Here is a 21048-nt window from a genome sequence, read left to right as displayed (position 1 = left end):
CTCCTGGAGTTAAACGTTCAATGTGTTCAATAAAAATATTGAGTTTATGCAAATACAGTCATCACAAACAGTGTTACTCTGCCATTCTCTTAGGCTTATCTCCATGCATTGTGGCATTGACATTTTAAATTGTTTTAGACAAAAACAATGAGAAGCTAAATTCTTATTAAACAGTTTAGCATCAACATTGTTGCAAATAGATGGAAGTGCTGGCTTTCTGAATCCATTGGGAAAAAAAAGTATTTATTTGTCAAAAGTAGCATACAGTATAGTGGCAGCTTCAAATTCTTGTAATCTAAAGGAAAAGCTGTTCTGACGAAGGGAAAGAGGTGAAGGTTGCGTCAGAGGATATTCCATAGCAAAACTAATTTTAGTCAATAGAAGTGTTTTGTGGAGCTGACAAAGCTGTTGAAGAGTATGGTATATTATGGGCACAGTTGCTAGAGTTAGTTTGCCTGCATTTGTTGGGTAAAGGAAATCTTTCTGAAAATAGTTGCCCATGTCAAAATATTAAACAGTTATTATGTGCTTCTGAAGCTCACAGATTGAAAGTGTCTTACAGGCTGCACAGTAGTTCAAACAGGAATGAGTGGAGTACAGTTGAAATGAAGCAATCAAAAACTGAGGGAAGAGATCAGTTATTGTGTATTCTGTGACAAGGTAGCAACAGGAATATTGTTTACATGAAAATCCAAACAGTTCTATTTTATCTACGTGCTAACTATCCAGTTTGCTGTGAAAATAGAGTAAAAAATCTCAGGGTGTAAGTTTATTTCTTTAGTTTATGGGAAAGAATTAGCACTGATTTTTTTTTTTTCAGGGAAGGACGTCAATTCCTTATTAATGGACTTCCTTCCATAAAAAGATAAGATGTTTGTTTAGAAAACTTTATTTATGTGCAACTGTTACTAACAGGAAGATCCTGCAAAAGGGGAACATGTTTATTTCCAGTGAAGCTAGCACACTAATAGAAAATTAAAACAGTGGTATTCTGAACTTTCAGAAGGATTTTTCTTTTTAAACTATCTCCTTCCATAAAGCTGCATAGGAAAGCAAATAATGGATCTGTTACGGATACACGTAGTTTGACTTTCCAACCTAACAAGCCCATTATTTTTAACCCATTGTTAAGCTCTAGGGCATTCTGCTTTCTTTACAGCACAGATAATGCTTTGGGAGTATACATGTAATCTCCCTACCTAGTAATTGTAATAAGAAATTTCTGTGTGTATGAAAGGATGTTTAAACTTCTAAATTTATATTTTCTCTGCTCATTTTTTTCTGGATAGGTGGATCATTACAGTGTAATTTTACTAGAGTGCAACTTTTGTTTCTTAGAGTAATTTACCTCCTTGAGGGTAAGGCCCCTGCAGTAACTTTAATTACTTTTTACTGCAGCATTATTAGTTTTCCTAGTCTGTTTCTAGTCTTCCTATTTCCATGTCTATTGAGAGGTAGTATTTCCTCTGTAACTGTATTAAATCTCTTCTAGCAAGTATTTATTTCAGTTCGGAGTGCAATTGAACGATGTTTCAGAGTGTGCTGTGCATACGTGAAGTAGTTTACAAAGGAATGCAGAGTCAAAGAAAGGAGTTTACGGATTTCTTCCCTGGAGACTTTTCCCCCCTTTTTGTAAACATCTCCCAGGTGATGCAATTTAGAATAATGAGAAGCCCGTTGAACAAATATTTTTTAAAAGACCAAGGTATGGTAGTAACATTTTGTCGTAACACTGTTCAGGTATCACTGTTTTACCATTAACAGTGTTCAGACGTATAGAGTAGAAAAGAGTGTGGAGTGAGCAAAAAAAATATGAAACTCTTTAGCATTCTTGTGCAAACGGTTACAGAATTTTAGAGGATGTGCTAGCAAAATTTGGGGCCACCTTATTGTGGCATAATTAGGCATATTAAAAACTGGGTTCCCAACCCAAAAAGCATGTGCTACGTAGACAAAACACATAAGAGAAAATCTGTATGAGTATTCCATTATAGAGCACATGGAGAGAAGCCACACATAAAGTCTGACAGAATTAAGCACATCTCAGGGGCTTATTCACTGGCCTCTCTTTAAAAGAAAAAGTGTGGTTTGGGTTGTTTCTTGGAAGAATTGCAGAATTGAGTATTTAAGTCTTTTGGAGGTCAAGACTAATGTGCACTGGCAAATAAGTTTATGGGAATAATTACTTTTTATTTTCAGTGTGTATGGAAAAGTACAGAAATTAGAGTGAGGGGAGATGATAAATTAGGCCTCAGGGGCTTTCTGTAAGAGCCTTTTCTATGAAACGGAGTGGTTTATTCAGAGTAAAATCATGAGGCTTTTTGGAGACAACATCAGAATTAGAAGAGGGCTCTTCAGTGCCTCCATCTTTTTAATAGCTCTAATGTCAACTCCAGAAGCCAGAAATGCAATTTGTAGACTGTGATAAAGGAGCCATGTGCTGTTTCAGCTGCTGTGATTTTCAGAACAGAAGCACTTTCATATAATATGTAGATGTAACGGGAGGCATCTGGGATTTGTTATTAGCCAGTCAAATTCCTGTACTGAATGAAGGATGGGGCTATATAGCAGACATAAATATTCTAGTATATGTTTTGTAGTTTTTAATTTTAGTTACAATATGGCAAGACAGTGGGTTTTGATTAAAACTTGTATCCTTGCTCCTAGTGGAAGTGAAGAACTGGCCTCGAGTTTTCAGAAGGCACCAAAAAAGAATTTTTCATTCTTTTTTTCCATGTTTATATGATATGTTGCTGTGAACAAACAAACGTATGTGACATGCTGTGGGGTTTGCTTTGCTTCTTATGTACCTTTCTTCTCCATGTAGATCTCAGCTTGGATTGCTGAGGACAGTTGTTGACTCATCATTCTTGCTCAAGGCCATTCCTTCCCTTAGAAAAAACCACTTGCCCCCAGTGTTTTATCAAGAGTGATATTTTCTCACCAAGAATAGCTTGTTGAAGAGGCTTACTCATGTGAATAAAAAGGAATATTGCAGCCAAAGAGAATCACAGACTTACTCAGAGCATTTCTGGAAGGTTTTGTTCTCCCTACCTCCAGTTTATTTTTGACCAATTTTATGTCTAAATGAGAAGATCAGCTTTAAGGTGATACTTTTAACATCAACAAAGATACGTGAGATTTTTGTATCCTCCCTGGAGAAAAAAAAGTACTCATGTTAAAAATTTGCTAAATTTCTTGTGTATTTGGAGAAGATACTTTCAACATTTGTTGTACATCTTTTATTAAATGAAGAAAACTAAAAATATGCAAATGCAGAGGAAAAGTTATTTTTAAAATCTTAGTTAAAAAATTCTACTGAAAACCACACAAGGGTGTTTTGTTCTTCTTGTTGTTTTCTTTTTTTTTTACTTTTCAAATGTTTCTGTACTCTTTTGGGAGACAGCAGCCTCCCGTGGCTCATGTTCCTCTACTCCAGTGCATCTTGTGCTTCCAAGAGTCCTTTTTATACCACCACTCTATGAGAGAAGTGCCACTGAGCTGGCAGGCCCCTGGGTTAGGCATCGTAGGCTCTGAGTAGCATTGTCATGACTATGGTAATGACGCCTTTCTCACGGGAGAAGTTGTGCTACAGTACTACTCGTTGACCTTTTATATATAAACCAATATAAATAGAATATATCAGTTAGTGAAAGGTGCGTCCCATCTGGTTTATGGAACACATCAAGAGTGTGTCCGAAGGATGAGATATGCTAATGAAATGAAATATCATGTTGAAAGCCATTGAGTTTATGTCCATTTGCAGGCAACCCTGGAATACTCCAAATCACACTGCACATGGGCACTGTGTAGTGAAGACATACCTGCTGTTGATACTGCCAGTGAGAACCGCAGAATAATGTTCAAGTATTAAAAATAAAGGGAAGGCAGTGAAGGAAATACATGAATAAAATCCTGTTGAAATCATAATTAACATAGGAAATCTGTTCAAAGAATTGTTAAACTCTACACTCACCTGGATTTCCAGAATCAGTCCCTGAATTTGCATTTCTCAAAAGTCCCATGTACATGTGAGTATGCCACAGGGGTGAACTTGGGAGCCACTTGGAAATATGACTCATTATCTTCCTTAGAAGTAAAATACATTTTAAACAGTGGCCAAGATTTTTAGAAACGGTTAGCTTTGCTGTCCGTAATTAGGAAGCTGAGTTTGTAGCTTGACGTTTGCTGAACTTTTAAGATGTCAGAAGCTACGTCTGGTTGCTCAGCAACTCAGTATCTGGACACGGTGATTTTATTATCATATTATTCTTCACTATGCCGCCTTCTGTTACAAAAGAAGTTTAAATTGAGATTGTTAATATAAAACTCTGCGCAAAGGAAGTGTTTCTGCCGTTCACATCCACCCAGCATACCCTGATTTTTAGCAGATATCTTTCATGCTCATTTCCACTATGTGACTACCACTCTTCCATCTTACGTCTTCATTATCTAAGGGCACAGGTTTGTGGTGCGCTGACTACAGGGATAATCTCGATTGGTATGAAATCACACTGTTACTGCTGTTCACATAGGTTTTCAAAGTGACATATTTCCATGGGGCTGCAAATTAGACCCTAACGCAATGGATACCAATGCTGTAGGGCAGTGAAGAGTAAAGTAGGTTCATAGCATGTGCAGCTGTGTCATTAAAGAGGCCATCGGTAGAGCTCTCTGTTTGCTGCATGGGTTAAAGTTTCTTGAATCTGCTTTGTCGCTGGGTACTCTGGATCAGTTTGACATTTAAAATAATAATAATACTCCTGCAGTTGGCTTCACTTCTGAAAAACAGCTGAGTGCTTAGCAAAGAGCCTGTGTTTGTGTGGATGTGCCTTCCTGTATATGTGCCTTTTTTTCTGACAGGTTTTGTCGGACTGTCAGAAGCATCATTTTAAAGGAGAGTCATGATACCAGCAGGTATTGCAATTGTAGTGAAATTGAGGAACGGAATCACAACTGAATGAGAAAAGCTACTGTGGATACCTGCAGAACTGAGGTTTATAGTGGGCTGGTGTCTAAAACCTGCTCAGTTAGCATCTGCTGCGATCATCTCTATCAGTTCTGACCAGTTCACTGTCTTCTACCTCTTCCTTTGTGCATCTGCTCCAGTTCATTGCTGTGAAAACCCCACTCTTAACCAGACCTCTGTGTCCCAAGGGGCAGAATTTCAGATTTCTGTAGATTTACCAAGGTGGTCAATCCTACTTTTGCACAAGTGATTATATTCATACATATCTGGGGCACGAGGAGAGCTTGCTTTTTCGTAATGCAGCAGAATAGGATTCTGCTGCGGGTATTTTCTTCCCTTTTAAATTGCATCTTTTTCTGTATTTCGATGTAAAGTGAAAGGTAACAAGCAGTTCATGGTGGAGATCGTGACAGTTGTATTCTTTGTTAATAGGGAGCCCATAATTCAACAAAAGGGTGGGTGGACTCAGATCAGTTATCTCCCTTCCATAGGTTACACCTAAGCCAGAAATGTCTGCTAGAAGTCAACAAGATATGAGTGCTTGTTTTTTTTATCATTTTTTGGAGAGGAAGGGAGGTTTCTTTTGACTCAGAGGTCTTCTGGGTGAGGTCTTCTCAACCTTTCTCTTATGACACATTTCCTTTCCCCTTAAGTGTTCTGTGAATGTGGTTGGGTTTTTTTTTGGTTGTGGTGGGTTGGGGGGGTTGTGTGGTGTGTTTTTTTCTGCTTTTTTGTGGATTTTTGTGTTTGTTTTTTTTTTATGTGGAGCATCCAGAAGTCTCCCTTGAGAATAACAGATACTTTTTTTCACATTCTGAGGAAGGATGCAATGAATCAGTTTCTGCTGCAGAAAAAAGCTGTTTTTCAAAATCTGTCCTTTAGTTCTACAAAATACTGCATCTTGTAGATCACTTCTCAATTTTCTGTAAGCTCCCTGAGGATATGAAAGCAAGATTTCTTCTAAAAGAGGAGGGAAAACACTTGACTTTTTTTTTTTTTTAATTGTTGAATAAAAGGAATTTAGTGACTGACTTTGTACCCCCTTTTTTTGTTTGTTTGTTCCAGTATGATTTTCTTTTTGTGTATTAAAAAGGCCTGAAATGTGAATGGTGCATGTTATTTTTAAAGATCCTCAGTCTTTGTTTATTAACAGAGGACATCGTGACTATTAGTTCATAATCTTCACTGGTGTTAGCGGCAGACTTGATCGAACCCTCAGGCAATGTGTGATATTTCTTAGCAATATTTTGTCATGAGGACAGGGATACTGAATCTTTGTTAAAGATGCTTTTTTCTGAGAAAAAAAGTCTTCAGGTGCCCAAGTTATGTAAGCATAAAGAAGAAACACTCTTCTTATGTTAAGAAGTCAGCAGGTAGTCAAGGATGTGTGAGATGTCCTGTCATGGTTTAAAAATAAACCTAATGTTACTTTCCAGAGTTCTTGAGTTTACAGTGGGGTCTAATATTAAAGATTATGGTGGGGTACAGCTGCTAAGAAAAGTGGTTAAATCATGCTCTCTTCCTCATTTTTGTATTAGAGTTTGGATATTAGTTGCTGTAGTGTACGTTGTACTGCTGTACAATGCCAGATCAAGAAGCTGGGGACTTGCGACGCAATTGGCATTGGTCAGTATTTTGATACAATCAAAGAGTAGCTGAGTCTCTCCCTGTGTGTCAATATAAGTAAATAGGTAATTAATAGACTAACCCATTAGGAATGGAAATTGTATCTATTCCTCTGTATTTCACAGCAAATTCATGTAGAAACCACTTATTTTGGATGTCATAGGCTGCAAATACTGTATGGTAGTTATGAAACTTTCCAATAGGCTTTTACTGTCCCACTTGTTTTGGCACTTTTATTCCAGTCATCCTGTATGAAATTTTATTTAGAAGCTTATTAACTTCATTTATACATTTCCGTAGATGTTGAGAGTTTATGGATGTGATGGGCTCTTTTTCCTCTGCTCAACAAGCAGGTGATACTCTGTGTAAATAAGTGTGAAGTGATACACATTCTCACTGAATTCACTAGATCTTCTCATCACTACTAATTTGATAACCAGGCAACATGCCTCTTGTTAATACAGAAGCAGCTGTCTTTGATTCCTGTTCCCAACTTTGCTCTCTGTTTTGTGGTCCTAAGTGCAAAGGTTTGCATTTGCAGAATGAGGTCATAAGTTTTGCCAGTAAATGATGTGAGCAATAATCACTTTCCAGGATGACCCCTAAAGCAACTTCCCTGGTATATGTGTTTCAACTTAGTATTGTAACTGCAGCATCAAAATGCCCTTCAGGAGGGTTATATTTTCAGGCACCCTGGGCTGCATCTCAAAACGGGGAGATGCAGGTGGGCAGCTCAAATTGCAGGTAGCTGGGAGCTGTGTAGGTGATGTCCAGTGCACTCCATTGGACACATGCCCTTCACTGACACTAAAAAAAAAATAAAAAAATGGCAGCATCAGGAAAGATTTGATCCTATTACATGTGAAATCAACATCAGATCCATGTCAGTGTCAAGTAATCTCATTGATTTAAACAGGAACACAAGACAAAAATGGACAAGTGGATAGTCACAATGTTTTGCACTTTCAATTCTCCATCCCAAAAAAACTGCACTTGTAGCTTTGTGCTGTTATTTAGGTGTGCCACTGTCTTCCATGCTCACTGCCCTATCCTCACAGTTGTTGCTTCTAAGACCAATCATCATCATTATCAACTTAGGACAGATTTTTCTTTAAGAGAAAAGCAGATGAACTGTTTATTTTACTGATGCTTGCTTGCTGTACTTTCTTTTGTCTTTCTGTGCTTGATTTCTAGATTACAAGACCTTTGAGGAATTGGCTGTTGGTACACTTCTTTCTTGTGTAGTGATGGGTCTATTGTTTTGCTTAGCAAATTATGACATTCTTACCTTACAGAAGATAGTAAGTCAGATAGATCTCTTACAGCATGCTGCTTTCCTGGATCTATCTAGTTTTCCCAAAAGGATTAGGCAATATTTCTTTCTTTAAGATGAGTGTGTAAGCATGGAGCTTTTCTTAATGATTTTCAGTTAATTGCCTTGTGTTGAAAAAGCCATGTACATAAACTGTTGCTGTTCACAGATGTGAAATTCTGTGATGATATACTAAATTAAGTTTTATGGAAATAATGGTCTTTGTAACCACTCATAAATCTGGAAAATTTTATCTATTTAATATTTTCACTGGAGCTGAACCTGGCTGGTGCTATCCTATTACAGCATCCATTATCGAGATGTACCAGAACCAATTACTAGAAACAATTGTGAGTAGTAAAGGAGGTCTCTGGTCCTTAAAATGCTCTATATTGAAGTAAATGACTATGAAATTAGAACACAGAACAATTAATTTCTAATTTGAAGGTGATTTGTTCATTTTTCCCTAAAGAGTTTTAAATATGACATTGAGTTAGTTGAGTGAGAGGTATCCAGACTTGTTCTTTTCATGTCTGACAAAACAATGCTCAGATGGCAAACATGAAACCAGCCGACAGAACATCAGATAATGTTTGCTGTGCAGTCTGGATGCTTAATTTAGCTAGACAAGTACACTCTAGTTTGGCTAATGATGCAGGCCCAAATTAAAATAAGGGAGAGAAAAGTGCAGTCATGGCTTGAAGGCTTATCTTGCTGTCATACATAGAATCAATTTTAGAAAACATATCAAAGCCTCAAAAAAAGCTGCTAGCTAAAGGGAGTAAATGGTACCTCTTCTAAAAAGAAAAACATCTCTGAAAAATTACTTCTGGTGTATGCATACTAAATCAAACAAACTTTATTTCTTTCAAAACAGTTATGAAAGGCTAAAGATAACTGATTTATGCACTGTGGTGACTACTTTCTAAATATCTTCAAAGACTATCATTTAAGGATACATTACATTTTAATTATAATGCATAATTTTTCTCCATATCTCTAAAGAAATTTCATAGCTTGTGCAAATTGCTACCCAACCTCTTTAGAGCTCCTAATGTTCTACATTGTTTTGCTGCACATTAATTTAGTAGCAGCATGTGTCCTATTTTAGAAATAAAATTTCAAAAAACATTTTAATATCTTTAGATTTTTATGTAAGCAGCTTACTTTCCAGTTTCTTCTGTGTCCCTATTTTTTCTAACTGGTAATTAATATACTTATTTTCTGTCTCCTTTGTTCAATAATTTTAAATAGAGTAAGATTTTTCAGTGTGATGAATTAATTAAAAGGAATCATGACTTTCTCAGTCACAAAGTGATTAAGTACAGTTGATTTTTTTTTCTGAAGTTTGGTCAGTATGAATGAGGATGTTAGAGTAGAATTTCAGGGGAGGTTTTGATGTTAGCCAAAAGGTGCAGCCTCTCAGAAGCACAAGGAGAAGTAATACTGACTACACTGGCCATTGGAGAATCTGTCTTTACTCAGATAAAACACACAGTCAATTTATAGGTAATGTACCATTGGAACTCGAAATTTTAAAACCTGCTTTAAAGTCCTGTCTTTATTAGAAGGAGAATATTGCTTTTCTAGATTGGGAAAAAAAAAGTTGATTATGAAGAAGTTACTGCATAAGAGGAGTCCACTGTGCGGTTTTGTCACATTTTTAGAAATATTTTTGCAGCTTTTTTTCAGGGAAGGCCAGATGAGTCCAGAACTGATTTTAAGTTCTTACCTGCTTTAACTGAAGGCTGGATTGTGTGAAGTGCAGTTTGTTTCATGCTGTGGTTTGGATTGGTCGATAATGGAGAAGGATAGGAAAAGAAGACCTACAGGATTTTGTGAGACTCCTTAGTGGTTGGCTGAGGAGTTCTCTGTGGTCAACTGCTGTTCTCTGCAAAGTAGTCCAGTCCTGCCCTCTAACCTGTGTAGTAACAGGAACCCAAGCAAACTGAGCTTGCTGTGTCTTCGTTTTTACCACTTAACATGCATCATATAATAATCATGTAAGTGTACAAGATTTGTTTATGGGAAGGCTTCTGATTTAGGATAGCAGTTAATAAAATACATCCCCTTTTTTTTTTTCAAGAAAACATACAGCTTCAGAGTTGAGCCCTTAGATTATGTGCAAGAAAAATTCTTGGAAAAGTCTTTCCACCAACATCAATAACATTCCTGATCTTTTGCAATAATCCAGTTGCTTCTGGCTGTGAGTTCATGGATCACCTGCCAACTGTTTCTGAACAGATTATGCTACCTGCCTTGGGAATAATACCACAATTTACCATCTGGTGAGATCATGATAGTATCACTTGACCTCCACATGTGGTCTCTGTCAAGCACTTCATTGAAAACTGGCAAGACATCAGGGCCCGAACATACTGTTCTATGCAGCCCTGAATTTTGGCAGGGTTGCAACATTTAGTAAGTAAACTTCATCTGGCTTGCAAGTCACAGACAAATAGGACAGGCTGATGTCATCGTAAGCTTTAACTCTCATTAAAGAGAAAGTATGTGTTGAGTAATTATTAGACTTTGTCGGTTAAGGTATTTAGGGGAAGTTAAATAGACAGATAATTTTAAGCTGCAAGGTTTCTAAAGAACTGGCATTCAGTAAGCAGTGAAAAATGACCCTTGCTTAATTTAGAAACTGGGTTTGTATCACTCTTCAGATTTCACTTGTAACTCTACCTTTCTTATATCTTAAATTAGAAAGGTAAATATTTATATACTAGAAAAGTTAACTAAGTAAATGTATGCTGTGTAAATCAGGTTTAATTGCATTCTGGTCATTTTTTAGCCAAATAAGAAAACAAGGAGAAACATCACAAATAGATATAATCTAGTAAAAACTGTTCACTGCTTTCTAAAGCTTTTTTTTTGTTTGAGTTAATTCACAGTCAAGCCATGAAAGTAATAAAAACAGAGAGAGGGGAATGCAAATCCAGTTCATTTGACTGCATGACACTTCAGTTTTTCATCTCTTTGAAGAACGAACAGTGTAGGTCAACCAAAGGTACGGGTATGTTGTTCTGTTTGCTGTGTGCCCGCCTTAACCAGGACATCAGAGTTTAGCAGACTGTCCCCGAGCCCTGCTGAGCTGCGTGTTGCTGCCACTTCCAGGCAAGGATAGGAAGCAGAATGCCATGGTGGGTTTCTCAAACCAAGGTTTGTGGCAGAGCCCATTCATCGTTTTGGGTGATAAAAATCTTATACTTGTGAGGAGTGGCTTGGCGTAGAGCTGCGTTATGCTACAGTCCATAGTAACACGTCTAATCTACACCGTGATACCATTTTGCTATTCCACCTTCTCGTTGGTTTCTCAAGATCATGGAAGTAGGGCTTTCTGGCTGCCCTTTGTAAGCCCTGGAAGGAGCTAGACTGAGTGGAAATTTGCAGGGAGGAGCAGGAAATGATGACATGAAACTATCACTTGACTTACTGCCCAAAACATGTTTCCCAGGCATTTTGTGTGTTTGCAGACGGAGGGGGCTTGTCCAAGGAAGGCGAATACTGCAGATAAATCCGGTGTGCTCTTTTCTAAATTGAGAATAATTGTAAGGATGTTGCTTAGGATTTGGTGCTGTTCTAAGCACTAGAAATTCCCATCGAATTTCTCTAAAGGAGAAAATTCTAAGTGTAAAGGAAAACCTAAGCTCCAGAGAGGTATGTAGTTTAGTGGCAGCAGAAAGGGTATGGTTTTCCTTGCTTCTGGTAGAATGTTTGTGTGATTGCAATCCACTTTCTGGCCCTAACATGTTAGATTACAGCCCATCCTTTTAGCAGAAAATTGGACAAAGATGCAAACTAAATTTTGCAGATCTTCAGCTGGCTTATGACGTTTCTCAGATTTTTAGGGACAGAACAACAGACCGACTAGTCAACCAGCCTGTAATCCTGAATGTGATACGGAGGAAGAAAATATTATACGTAAAACCCTCATGCCAGGGCCTTTCCTAAAGGCACTAGTGGCTCAAGGAGGTATGACAGACACCTATCAAATTCATTCATAAAGTTGCCAGAAGAAATATTAAGCTACGGTCCAACTGTGTATTTTAAACTCTAATTAATGCTCAATTGTTCTATTCAAATTTATTGCTCTAACTGAAAAGATAAGCACAAACATTAAAAGAAAATTTTGAGTTTGTTTTTTTTTTCCTTTTTTTGTTTTACTTCACAGGCTATTTCTAGAAGAGAAATCAGTCTTAATAGCAAATCAGTTTGTGGTGGTTTAAAATATGAATTTGAAGTGACTGAGGTTTTTGATTTTTTTCCCCTAAATGAAGACATAAATGAGGAGGATTACATTGTATTCAGAGAAACAGAGGAAGTTCAATTCTCTGCCAAAACAAACATCCGCAGACTTGTGTAGTCTACATGTTTCAATGCATGTGAAAGCATTTGCTGCTGTAGAGTGACTTCCTTGAGTGGAAATAATATTCCAGCTAGTAATGAGATTTTGCAAAAGAAGGAAATCACAGCTATCTTAGTAATTTAACATCTCAAATTTGTTTATGGATAGTTTCCTGTCTGACACATTTAGCTGAACAAGTTAAAGTGTTTAAAGAAGATTAGAATGACATTAATTTTTAACTGCCCTTGACCATGACATTTCACAAAGGGTGTGTTCAATAAAAACAGACGGAAAAATGAGCTTGCCCCTTCACCTTGTAGTGGCTTTCTTGTGTCAACTGATTTAGCTTTCTGTCGCCAATCAACTGAGCATTCAAGGACATCCTTGACTTTTGTCTTCTTCATTTTATGAATAAAAACAGCACAAAAGCGTAGCAATTTCTGTAAAATCCAGTAATGCTAACCTTTTTATCTGTTATTAATACTGAGCTGTTTTTGCAGCCAGAGATTCAGTTTCGGTAATGACCACTAAATTTCATTACAAAATCCTGTTTAATACCAGAATGGTATAATGTGAGAAATTTAATTTGAAATTAAACAGCATAAAAGTGGGCAAAATTATACAATATTTTATGGCAGCTCATTAAAATGATAATGGTAAGGGTATTTTCAGAAGAGCAATACAGTTTGCACGCTAATTATAAGCCTGACTTCCCAATTTAACACAGAGACTGAACACTTCCAGCAGAAAAGCAGCTCAGAATCTGAGGCCATGAGTATGGCAGGGGGACAGCCATCACATGAGCCAAACGATCATGTGAGTTACTAGTGCTGCATTTTGGCAGCAGCTTGGGAATCTCCCCATGTAAACGTGTGCTGTGTGAGACTGACATGTCAAAGGTAGTGCAAGACCTTGGGTCCAGTCAATCCAAATGTCAGATGATCAATCTTGCTATCACAGTATTCATTTCTTATCTTCGTATGGTTTATTTCAAAATCTCCCATTACTTTTACTTTTATCCTATTCATTTGTGAGATCCAGGACTAGAAAATCAAGATGTACAGTACTGAAATGACCGAGCCAGAGAAGCTTCTTGCCAGTTTTTGAAATGTAGTCATTTCTATGCATTTTATCAAAATGACAAGTTTTTCAAAGAATATGCTTTTTCAAGCTGTTTCCATGTGCCAGTTTTTTTTAGTATCCATGTGTATGTTGCTTTTACAATATGTTGTTGCATTGCATGGCATCCTAGTAGGCACTTTAAATATCCCACCACTCAAATGCATTCTGCAACATAAAGACATGTTTTTGGGAAACATCAGACTTCTGTCTTTGAATGCCACTACAACATACTCATGGATTAGAAATTCAGTTTTTAATCAACGGTAATGGAGTGCTACCCAATAAGGAAGCAAGCTAGAAGTTCAGTGCTGAATAGACAGTTTAATACAGTGTAACTGACGGTGGTCAGCCTCATGAATTGCTCATAAGCTCAGTTTCTTTGAGAGCTCCCAGAATTTCCCTTTGTCAGTGTATGCCTAATGTCAGTGAAAAGCCTAATAATGTATGACCTGTCCAGGGAATATTAGACATATGAGTAAATGTTGTTTAAGACACATTAACGTTCAGTTGGGACTTCTTGTGGTTTCTGGTGCTAGGCATGTTGAAGCATCTGTTACCCTGTGAAAATGCAGAATCAGCTGGATAGAGTAGCTTTTATATCATCAAGTTTAGTGGACAGATTTATGTCTCCGTTCTGCAGCTGAAAGATTTATCTCTCTGATTTTCCTAGAACAGCTCCTCTTGGATCAAAATATTTTCTTCTCAACTGCCTTAAATTATGTACAAAATCATAGCAAAAATATTTTAAAAACTCTTAAGCCATAAATCTTACTAGCATACCAACCTACCACTTGTCTTTCGTACAATGCTGCAAAAGCTTCAGTTCAGTTACAGTTATATCAAGAGTTTAAAAGTGGTTAATAAATGTGTCTTTTTATTTCCAGAGCTTATTGTGAAATGGCTCTTAATTATTTCAAGATCTCTTACAGTTCTGTGTGAGGGGAGAAGAATTGGGATGGTCCCACACATAGTTTTGGGTGATACTGTTGTTTGTTTAGTTAAAAATTAACTCTGAAATTTTCTGTGGGTCATATTTAAACAATCCTGTAATTCAATAGGCATTCTGACCCCACACAGTATCATCACCAGCAGGTGTATTGAAATCTGGCTTGCTTAAATCAGTGTGTGTCTAGTCTGTGTTGGATGACAGAAACCAGTTTGTAGTTAGGGCATGCCTGTGATTGAATCCATGTGTGTTCTTTTTCCAATTATTTTTATTTGCTTCTAAAAATATTTTTTACAAATAATCACTCACTGTTTCCCTGAACATGTTTTACATACAAATTAGACAAAAGTCACAAAAATACAAACATTCTGAAAAACAATAAGTGATCCTGACATGTTGCATAAAAAAAGAGAAATGAGCAAGAGAGTATGAGCTTAGTTCACACAATTTATATCATTTACTATAAAATATTTGATTCATATATGCTAAACCATCATGGGACATCCTTTAAAAGCAGTCCATAATCCTGTTGCTGATAGAATAAGCGTATCATCTGTAGCTGCAATGTTTAAGCAGAAAGAAAATAGCTTTAAGGGTGATTTTGATAAAAAGCAAACCTAACCTTGTTAGGTTTTCAAGTTTCGATTTTCCCTGGTCTATGGTAAAAATGATAACAGTGAGAATGAAAGGAAAAATCTGTTGCTCTAAGACAAACATTTCTTGTTTTTATGAAAATACTAGGAAGAGTAGTTTGGATTTTGAAAGACAAGCTATGCACTTTTTTTAACACCTCAATCACATATTGACTAGGTCCACTGGTGGAGGAGAGCTTCTGTTAGAACAGTTTATATTCGTCTGTCAATTGACAAAGCTTTCTCCAGTAGGTGTAGACACCAACTACGATACAGATACCCACAGTTGTTCCAAGTAACTCAAGTTGCTGTTTGCTTTTATTGCACAAGTCCAAGAGGGTCTTTCCATGGCAGTTTTTAGGTTATTCTTCCCTCCTTGTGTCCCTAGTTGTGCTTCTGAGCTGGGATCACCCATCTTTTTTCCAAGCTGTTTCTCAGCCCTGCAGAAAGTCCATGTCTCTCTTCTGTCTTGTATTCGCCCCAGGTCTCTGTGTCCTAACACAGCAATTGCTGATGATGAAATCTCCCTCAGCTATTCAATAAATGGACAAAGCATTGCTTGAAAGGCATAGAAAAGGTTCATAGAAAGCTTCAAGTTGGCCTTCACCATCCAGTGTAGAAGTTTCCTGATATTTTCCCCTCAAGTCCACAAAATCCAGCTGGGCTTTTAGTACTAGCTTAAGCATTTTTACCTGCTAGTATCACCATTTCAAAATACCTTGATAGTTGCCTCATACTTTACTAGGCAAGTCAAAACTATAGGACTTACAACATTACTGTATTCTGTCGTTTAACAAAGATGCACTATGTGCATTTTTCAAGGATGCATTAAGGTCAAAGGAGGTGATTCTTCCCCTCTATTCTGCTCTTGTGAGGCCCCCACAGTAGCACTGCGTTCAGCTCTGGGGCCCCCAGCAGAAGAAGGACATGGGCCTATTAGAATGAGTCCAGAAGATGAAGATGATCAGTCTAGAAGAAGGCCACAAAGATGATCAGAGGGCTGGAGCACCTCTCCCATGAAGACAGGCTGAGGGAGTTGTGGTTGTTCAGCCTGGAGACGAAAAGGCCCCAGGGAGACCTTACAGCGGCCTTCCAGTGCCTAAAGGGGGCCTACAGGAAAGCTGGGGAGGGACTCTGTGTCAGGGAGTGTAGTGACAGGACAAGGGGGAATGGCTTTAAACTAAGAGAGGGTAGGTTTAGATTAGATATAAGGAAGAAATTCTTCACTCAGAAGGTGGTGAGGCAGTGGCACAGGCTGCCCAGAGAAGCTGTGGATGCCCCATCCCTGGAGGTGTTCAAGGCCAGGCTGGATGGGGCTTTGGGCAACCTGGTCTGGTGGGAGGTGTCCCTGCCCATGGCAGGGGGTTGGAACTGGGTGGTCTTTAAGGTCCCTTCCAACCCAGACCGTTCTATGGTTCTATGATTTTTCATGAATGCATATTCATTGCAACCTAACCCAAAGAAAATACTGGACTCTTACACATTTAAAAAAAATTAGAATCACAGAATCATAGAATATCGTGAGTTGGAAGGGACCCACAAGGATCATCAAGTCCAGCTCTTGGCTCCACACAGGACCACCCAAAAATCAAACCATATGCCTGAGAGCGTTGTTCAAACACTTCTTGTACTCTGACAGGCTTGGTGCCATGAACACATCCACTGTTTACAAATCCACTGGTACTGTATCCACAGGCCTTTTGCAAGTAAGATGACTATCAAATGCTACTGATTAATGTGTTCAAGCACTAGCTTTGTAGGATGCCCTTCCTCACAATTTTGGCACATAGCCTACCTATGAGTTTACTATTTTGCCCCAAATATATTCCAAAATTTTATTTTAAGCCCTCAAATTTTAATAAAGGTTTTGAGCTTTCACAGAGGTACACCACATTCAGCATATTCCTCAAATATTTTGTCTGCAATATTGAAAGTATATTTCAAACAGTATGTGAGCCATGACATGAATTTAATGGAAAATGTGTGGGTTTTCTTTTGTTTGTTTTTTTGCATCGTATGTGGTATAATCAATATGGGAATAGGAATTGCTTTATTTCTCAGATTTAGGTCCTTTCGGACCACTTTATTCATCTCTAGCTCAGTTTATGGTGTTAGTTATAGTCAGAGAACAGTCACTAACGTCTTTAAAAGTTATGTATTTGTTGCATAACTGGAAGCTCACCTAATAATTCCATCTAACTCTACATAGGTGAAGCACAGGTGCTAAGAATAGGAAATACTGTGTTACACTCGGAGAGGGGATCCTGTAACAAAGTTTGGATGGGAAATTACTTCAGATAATGTTGTTAAGGCTTGATTTCTTTATAAAAGAAACAACCAGTCATAACAAATTATTTTCAAGTTCTATTGTTTTGGTATATACAATTGCAAGAAGGAAACAGAATGTTCTTTGTGTTTTTTTGCTATTTATATTGAGCCTCATAGGTTTACTGAGATTGGCTTTAAAGAACTACTTTAACAATTTTTACAACCTGTTCTTGAACTAGACACTTCTTATATACATGGTAGTATGTCTAGCTTAGACACTTCTTATATACATGGTAGTATGTCTAGCTTTAAGCAAGCTTTTCATCTTCTTCATAGGTTTTGTGAAGTATGCTGCACTTAGCTGACAGTATGATAAAAGCATTTTTGTGTGTATTTCACCAAACTTTCATTATTGCAGTTGTGTTCTAGCTATTTTCTAGCCTTTTCTTTAGCAGTAGCACTTTTGTTTGTCCATACATCTATGTAATGTTCCTAGAAGGTTCAACTAAATAAGAAAGCATATAGCTCATTTATGTTGGCTTCTGTTAAGGATTCTTTTTTCTTTCTAAATCTGCAATTTATCTTTGAGGAATTTGATTATGGCAAAATAATATCCTTCACTCACCTGGTACTCAGTGAAGGTTGACTAGTGATCTCTGTCATTTCAAGTAGAAAACACGTTTCTTTCTGCCTTGACTCTCAAGATTTCCTAGGCTTATCATTTAAATCACCAGCCCATCCATTGTTGTCCTCAAATAAAATGACCTTTCTGCCTGGAGAGACAGGAGTGAATTTGGAAGCTACAAAATGCTATTAAATAGCTGCTAAAGTCATAGCTTGTGCTTGTGAAGTGCTGGGGAAGTTTCTGTCTGTCTCCCAAATGATTCTTCATAGCTGCTGAATTTTGGAGACAGTATGGTCAGATTTAAATGTTTAGTCCCAACTTTGATTGATAATTTTCTCTTTGTAAGGTAGTATCCTGAGGAATCAAGATACAGTATTAAACGCTTAGATGTCTTTAGTTATTGTAAAAGGCAGCGCAGAAGAATGTGATTTTTTTTCTAACTGCTTATTTGCCAATTACCCCAAACAGGCATGGAGAAGAATGCAGAATTAGGTAGCTGTCATCTGTGTAATTCCTCATCTGCAAAACCAAAGCTTGATGAGTCTGTTTCACTGAACAGAGTTTCCCATCCATCTTCAGCTGAGTATTGGTCCTTCTGGTTCTATAAGTATTAAAAATAATATTAAATCCAACTTTGGTTAATAGTAGTCTGTTTCTAACAATTGGCAGAGGCAGACAGTATCTTCATCAGGAGAGGTGCCCTATCTTAATATGGAGTAACATTATTAATTCAGGCAAAAGTTTTTCAAAGAAGCTTTAAAATTTTGCTGTAACTATTTCTGAATGTTTGGCCTGGTGCTCTTTCCTGGAGGCTATTTTTTTCAAATTCCATGAAGTTTTGGCCAACATTCTTTGCCATTAACTCTAGCCAGGTTTATCTAGATTGGCCTGACTGGCTTTAGTCATGCACTCTATCCAATGGATATTTAACGTAAAGTAGAAAAACAAAACATGGTAGCAGGTACCAACACCAGGACACCTTCCCTTTCCCACCCTCTGCCCCCTCCACCTTACAGAATCTGTTTGCTAGGAAGCTGCAGCTCATCCTGATTAACGTGCTCTATTTCCAGTTCTGTTACTACCAAGTTTTGCTGTGTGCAGGACGCGAAGAACGGGTGGAGATCATCCGAATGTCATGTGGTGTAGTTGTTAGAGCATTGTCCTGGAAGGTGGGAACTGAATGTCCATGTTTTATAAACTTAAGCCCTTCCTGAGGGCTTTTAAAAAGGAAGGCTAAGTGAGGGAGGCTCTATTCAGGTCCTGTTCTCTGTAAAAATCATTTATCCTAAGAGTTTTCACTCAGTCTATGAAAAGACTTATACAAATGAATGCTTTTCCTCTGAACTCTGATAATAGCTTTGAGCAGTGTGAAGCTACTATTTATTTAATGAAATCTCCCACAACAAATGCGTTTTAGGGGTTCATTAGCCCTTTGGATTAAAGGGGAGATGATGATGATTATTATTATTATTTAGACCTTTGTAATATTAGAAAACCACTGGGAAATTCTGTATATTAGATATCTTCAGCTATGTGGAGTATCAGGATGGACAGAGCAGAGAAGCAATGTGAGGGAAGACTGAGGAATTCCAACAGCATGCTATGTGTGGGCAGCTTCCATTACCCTCTGCCTCAGCTGCGCTTGGTTCTGTCTAGCATTGCCAGTACCTTTCAAATACAAAAATTCAACAGATTTTCCTACTTTTTTTTTTTTTTAATTATTCTTCCGGTGAAAAGAAATAGAGCTAAGTTCCAATAATCAACAGAAAATATTATGCAATGCAGTGAAACCCAAGTCGCTTGTAATAGAATTTTCCATATTTTAAAAAGCAGTATAAACAGTAATGAAGTTTTGGCTGGCCAACCAACGTGTCGCAATTATTGGAAGCAGAGGTGTTACAGATCTTCAGAAGTATGTCTAAGAAGTCCAGTAGACATAAACAGAGTATGTTATGATCTCTTATCATCATACAAGCAGACCTTCAATTTTGGTTCTTCTCTCACAAGTCCTGAAACATCAGTTTGAGAGAAAAATGAAAGAAATGAGAGTATTTATTACCTACATGTACAGATTGGAGTTTTTAACCATGCGATGGGTTAAGCCTAACATCGCATGTAGTGTCATACTCTGTGTTGCTCACCAATTCCCTTCTATCAGAACCATCAAATGAAGCATACTGGTAGTCCTGCTGTGACATATCTCTGAGATTCTTGCCCCATTCCTTCCAAGTGCCTTGCTACACCTCTTCTGGTCTGTCTTTTCAATCTCCTCACTATAAATACATATTATAAATATTTTGGTGATGCTGTGTGCTAAAGAAATTAGCAATTAGCATACGACAAACACTTTTTTGTTACTGGTAACTTAAGAAAAAAAAAACACACGCATCCTTTACTGTGCATATTTTTCAATTTTTCTAGATTTCGCAAGGAGCATCCCTAAACGATTTACAGAAAAAGAAGAGGCGTGCACCTCTTCCACCAACTCTGTCTGCTCCACCCACTCCTGCCATGCCAAATAGGACAGAAGAAGTGGAAGACAAGAGGAAGAGCACAATGGGTGAGAGATGCTGTTTTCTCCTGTGTAATTCCATGCATGTGCTTTCAACACTCACTGTTCAAAGTTTCTTTAATTCTGTTATGCTGTGAGTTGGGAACTTTTGTAACTTGGCTGGGGGGGAGAATGCATTTACATTGCAGAATGAAAGTCTGGAAATAAGTGTTTCTATATTACCTCATTTTAATGGCACCATTCAGAGGACCAGAAGACAGTAAAATGTGGATGACACTTGTCAGATGATTTGAATGTTTTGTATGAGTTAGATATTAAAAAGCACTAGCCCTGGGTCTATTCTGTGCCTCTAAGGTCGTGGTCATTTTGCTAGTAAAAAGAAAGTGAAGAGATAGACAAGGCAATACTGAATACATCTGAAGCCATGGGATCTACTAGAACTGAGGTACAATTAAGCTAGTTCAGGTTCCCCTCATGTTCCTAAAGCCTGAAGACATTTTATTTTCCTTTAGGCCTCCAAAAGTTTGACATCAAGTCAGTTGATGGTCAGTGAAGTTTTTATTTTGAATTTGTTCCTAAATTAATCTCTCCCGAGTCTTTAGCTAGAAGAAGAAAACTAGTTCTCTTAAAGGAACTCCATACATAGCTGGTGACGATGAGGGAACTGTAGTCTTCAGCAATATGT

At 37.6% G+C, this 21048-nt stretch overlaps 1 protein-coding gene across 11 annotated transcripts in view; it reads left to right on the top strand.

Annotated features, from left to right (window-relative positions):
* Positions 1-21048, top strand: part of COBL (cordon-bleu WH2 repeat protein) — a 154141-nt gene that overhangs the window by 82582 nt on the left and 50511 nt on the right. For all 11 annotated transcript variants that reach the window (XM_080580392.1, XM_080580394.1, XM_080580393.1 and 8 more), the window contains one exon: positions 20273-20411. In XM_080580392.1, the coding sequence (XP_080436518.1) occupies positions 20273-20411 (139 nt within the window). The remainder of the gene's footprint in view (positions 1-20272; positions 20412-21048) is intronic.

This window comes from Anser brachyrhynchus (assembly GCF_964034855.1).
Source record: "Anser brachyrhynchus genome assembly, chromosome: 2".
Classification (NCBI taxonomy): domain Eukaryota; kingdom Metazoa; phylum Chordata; class Aves; order Anseriformes; family Anatidae; genus Anser; species Anser brachyrhynchus.
This window is presented reverse-complemented; position numbering and strand designations above follow the sequence as displayed.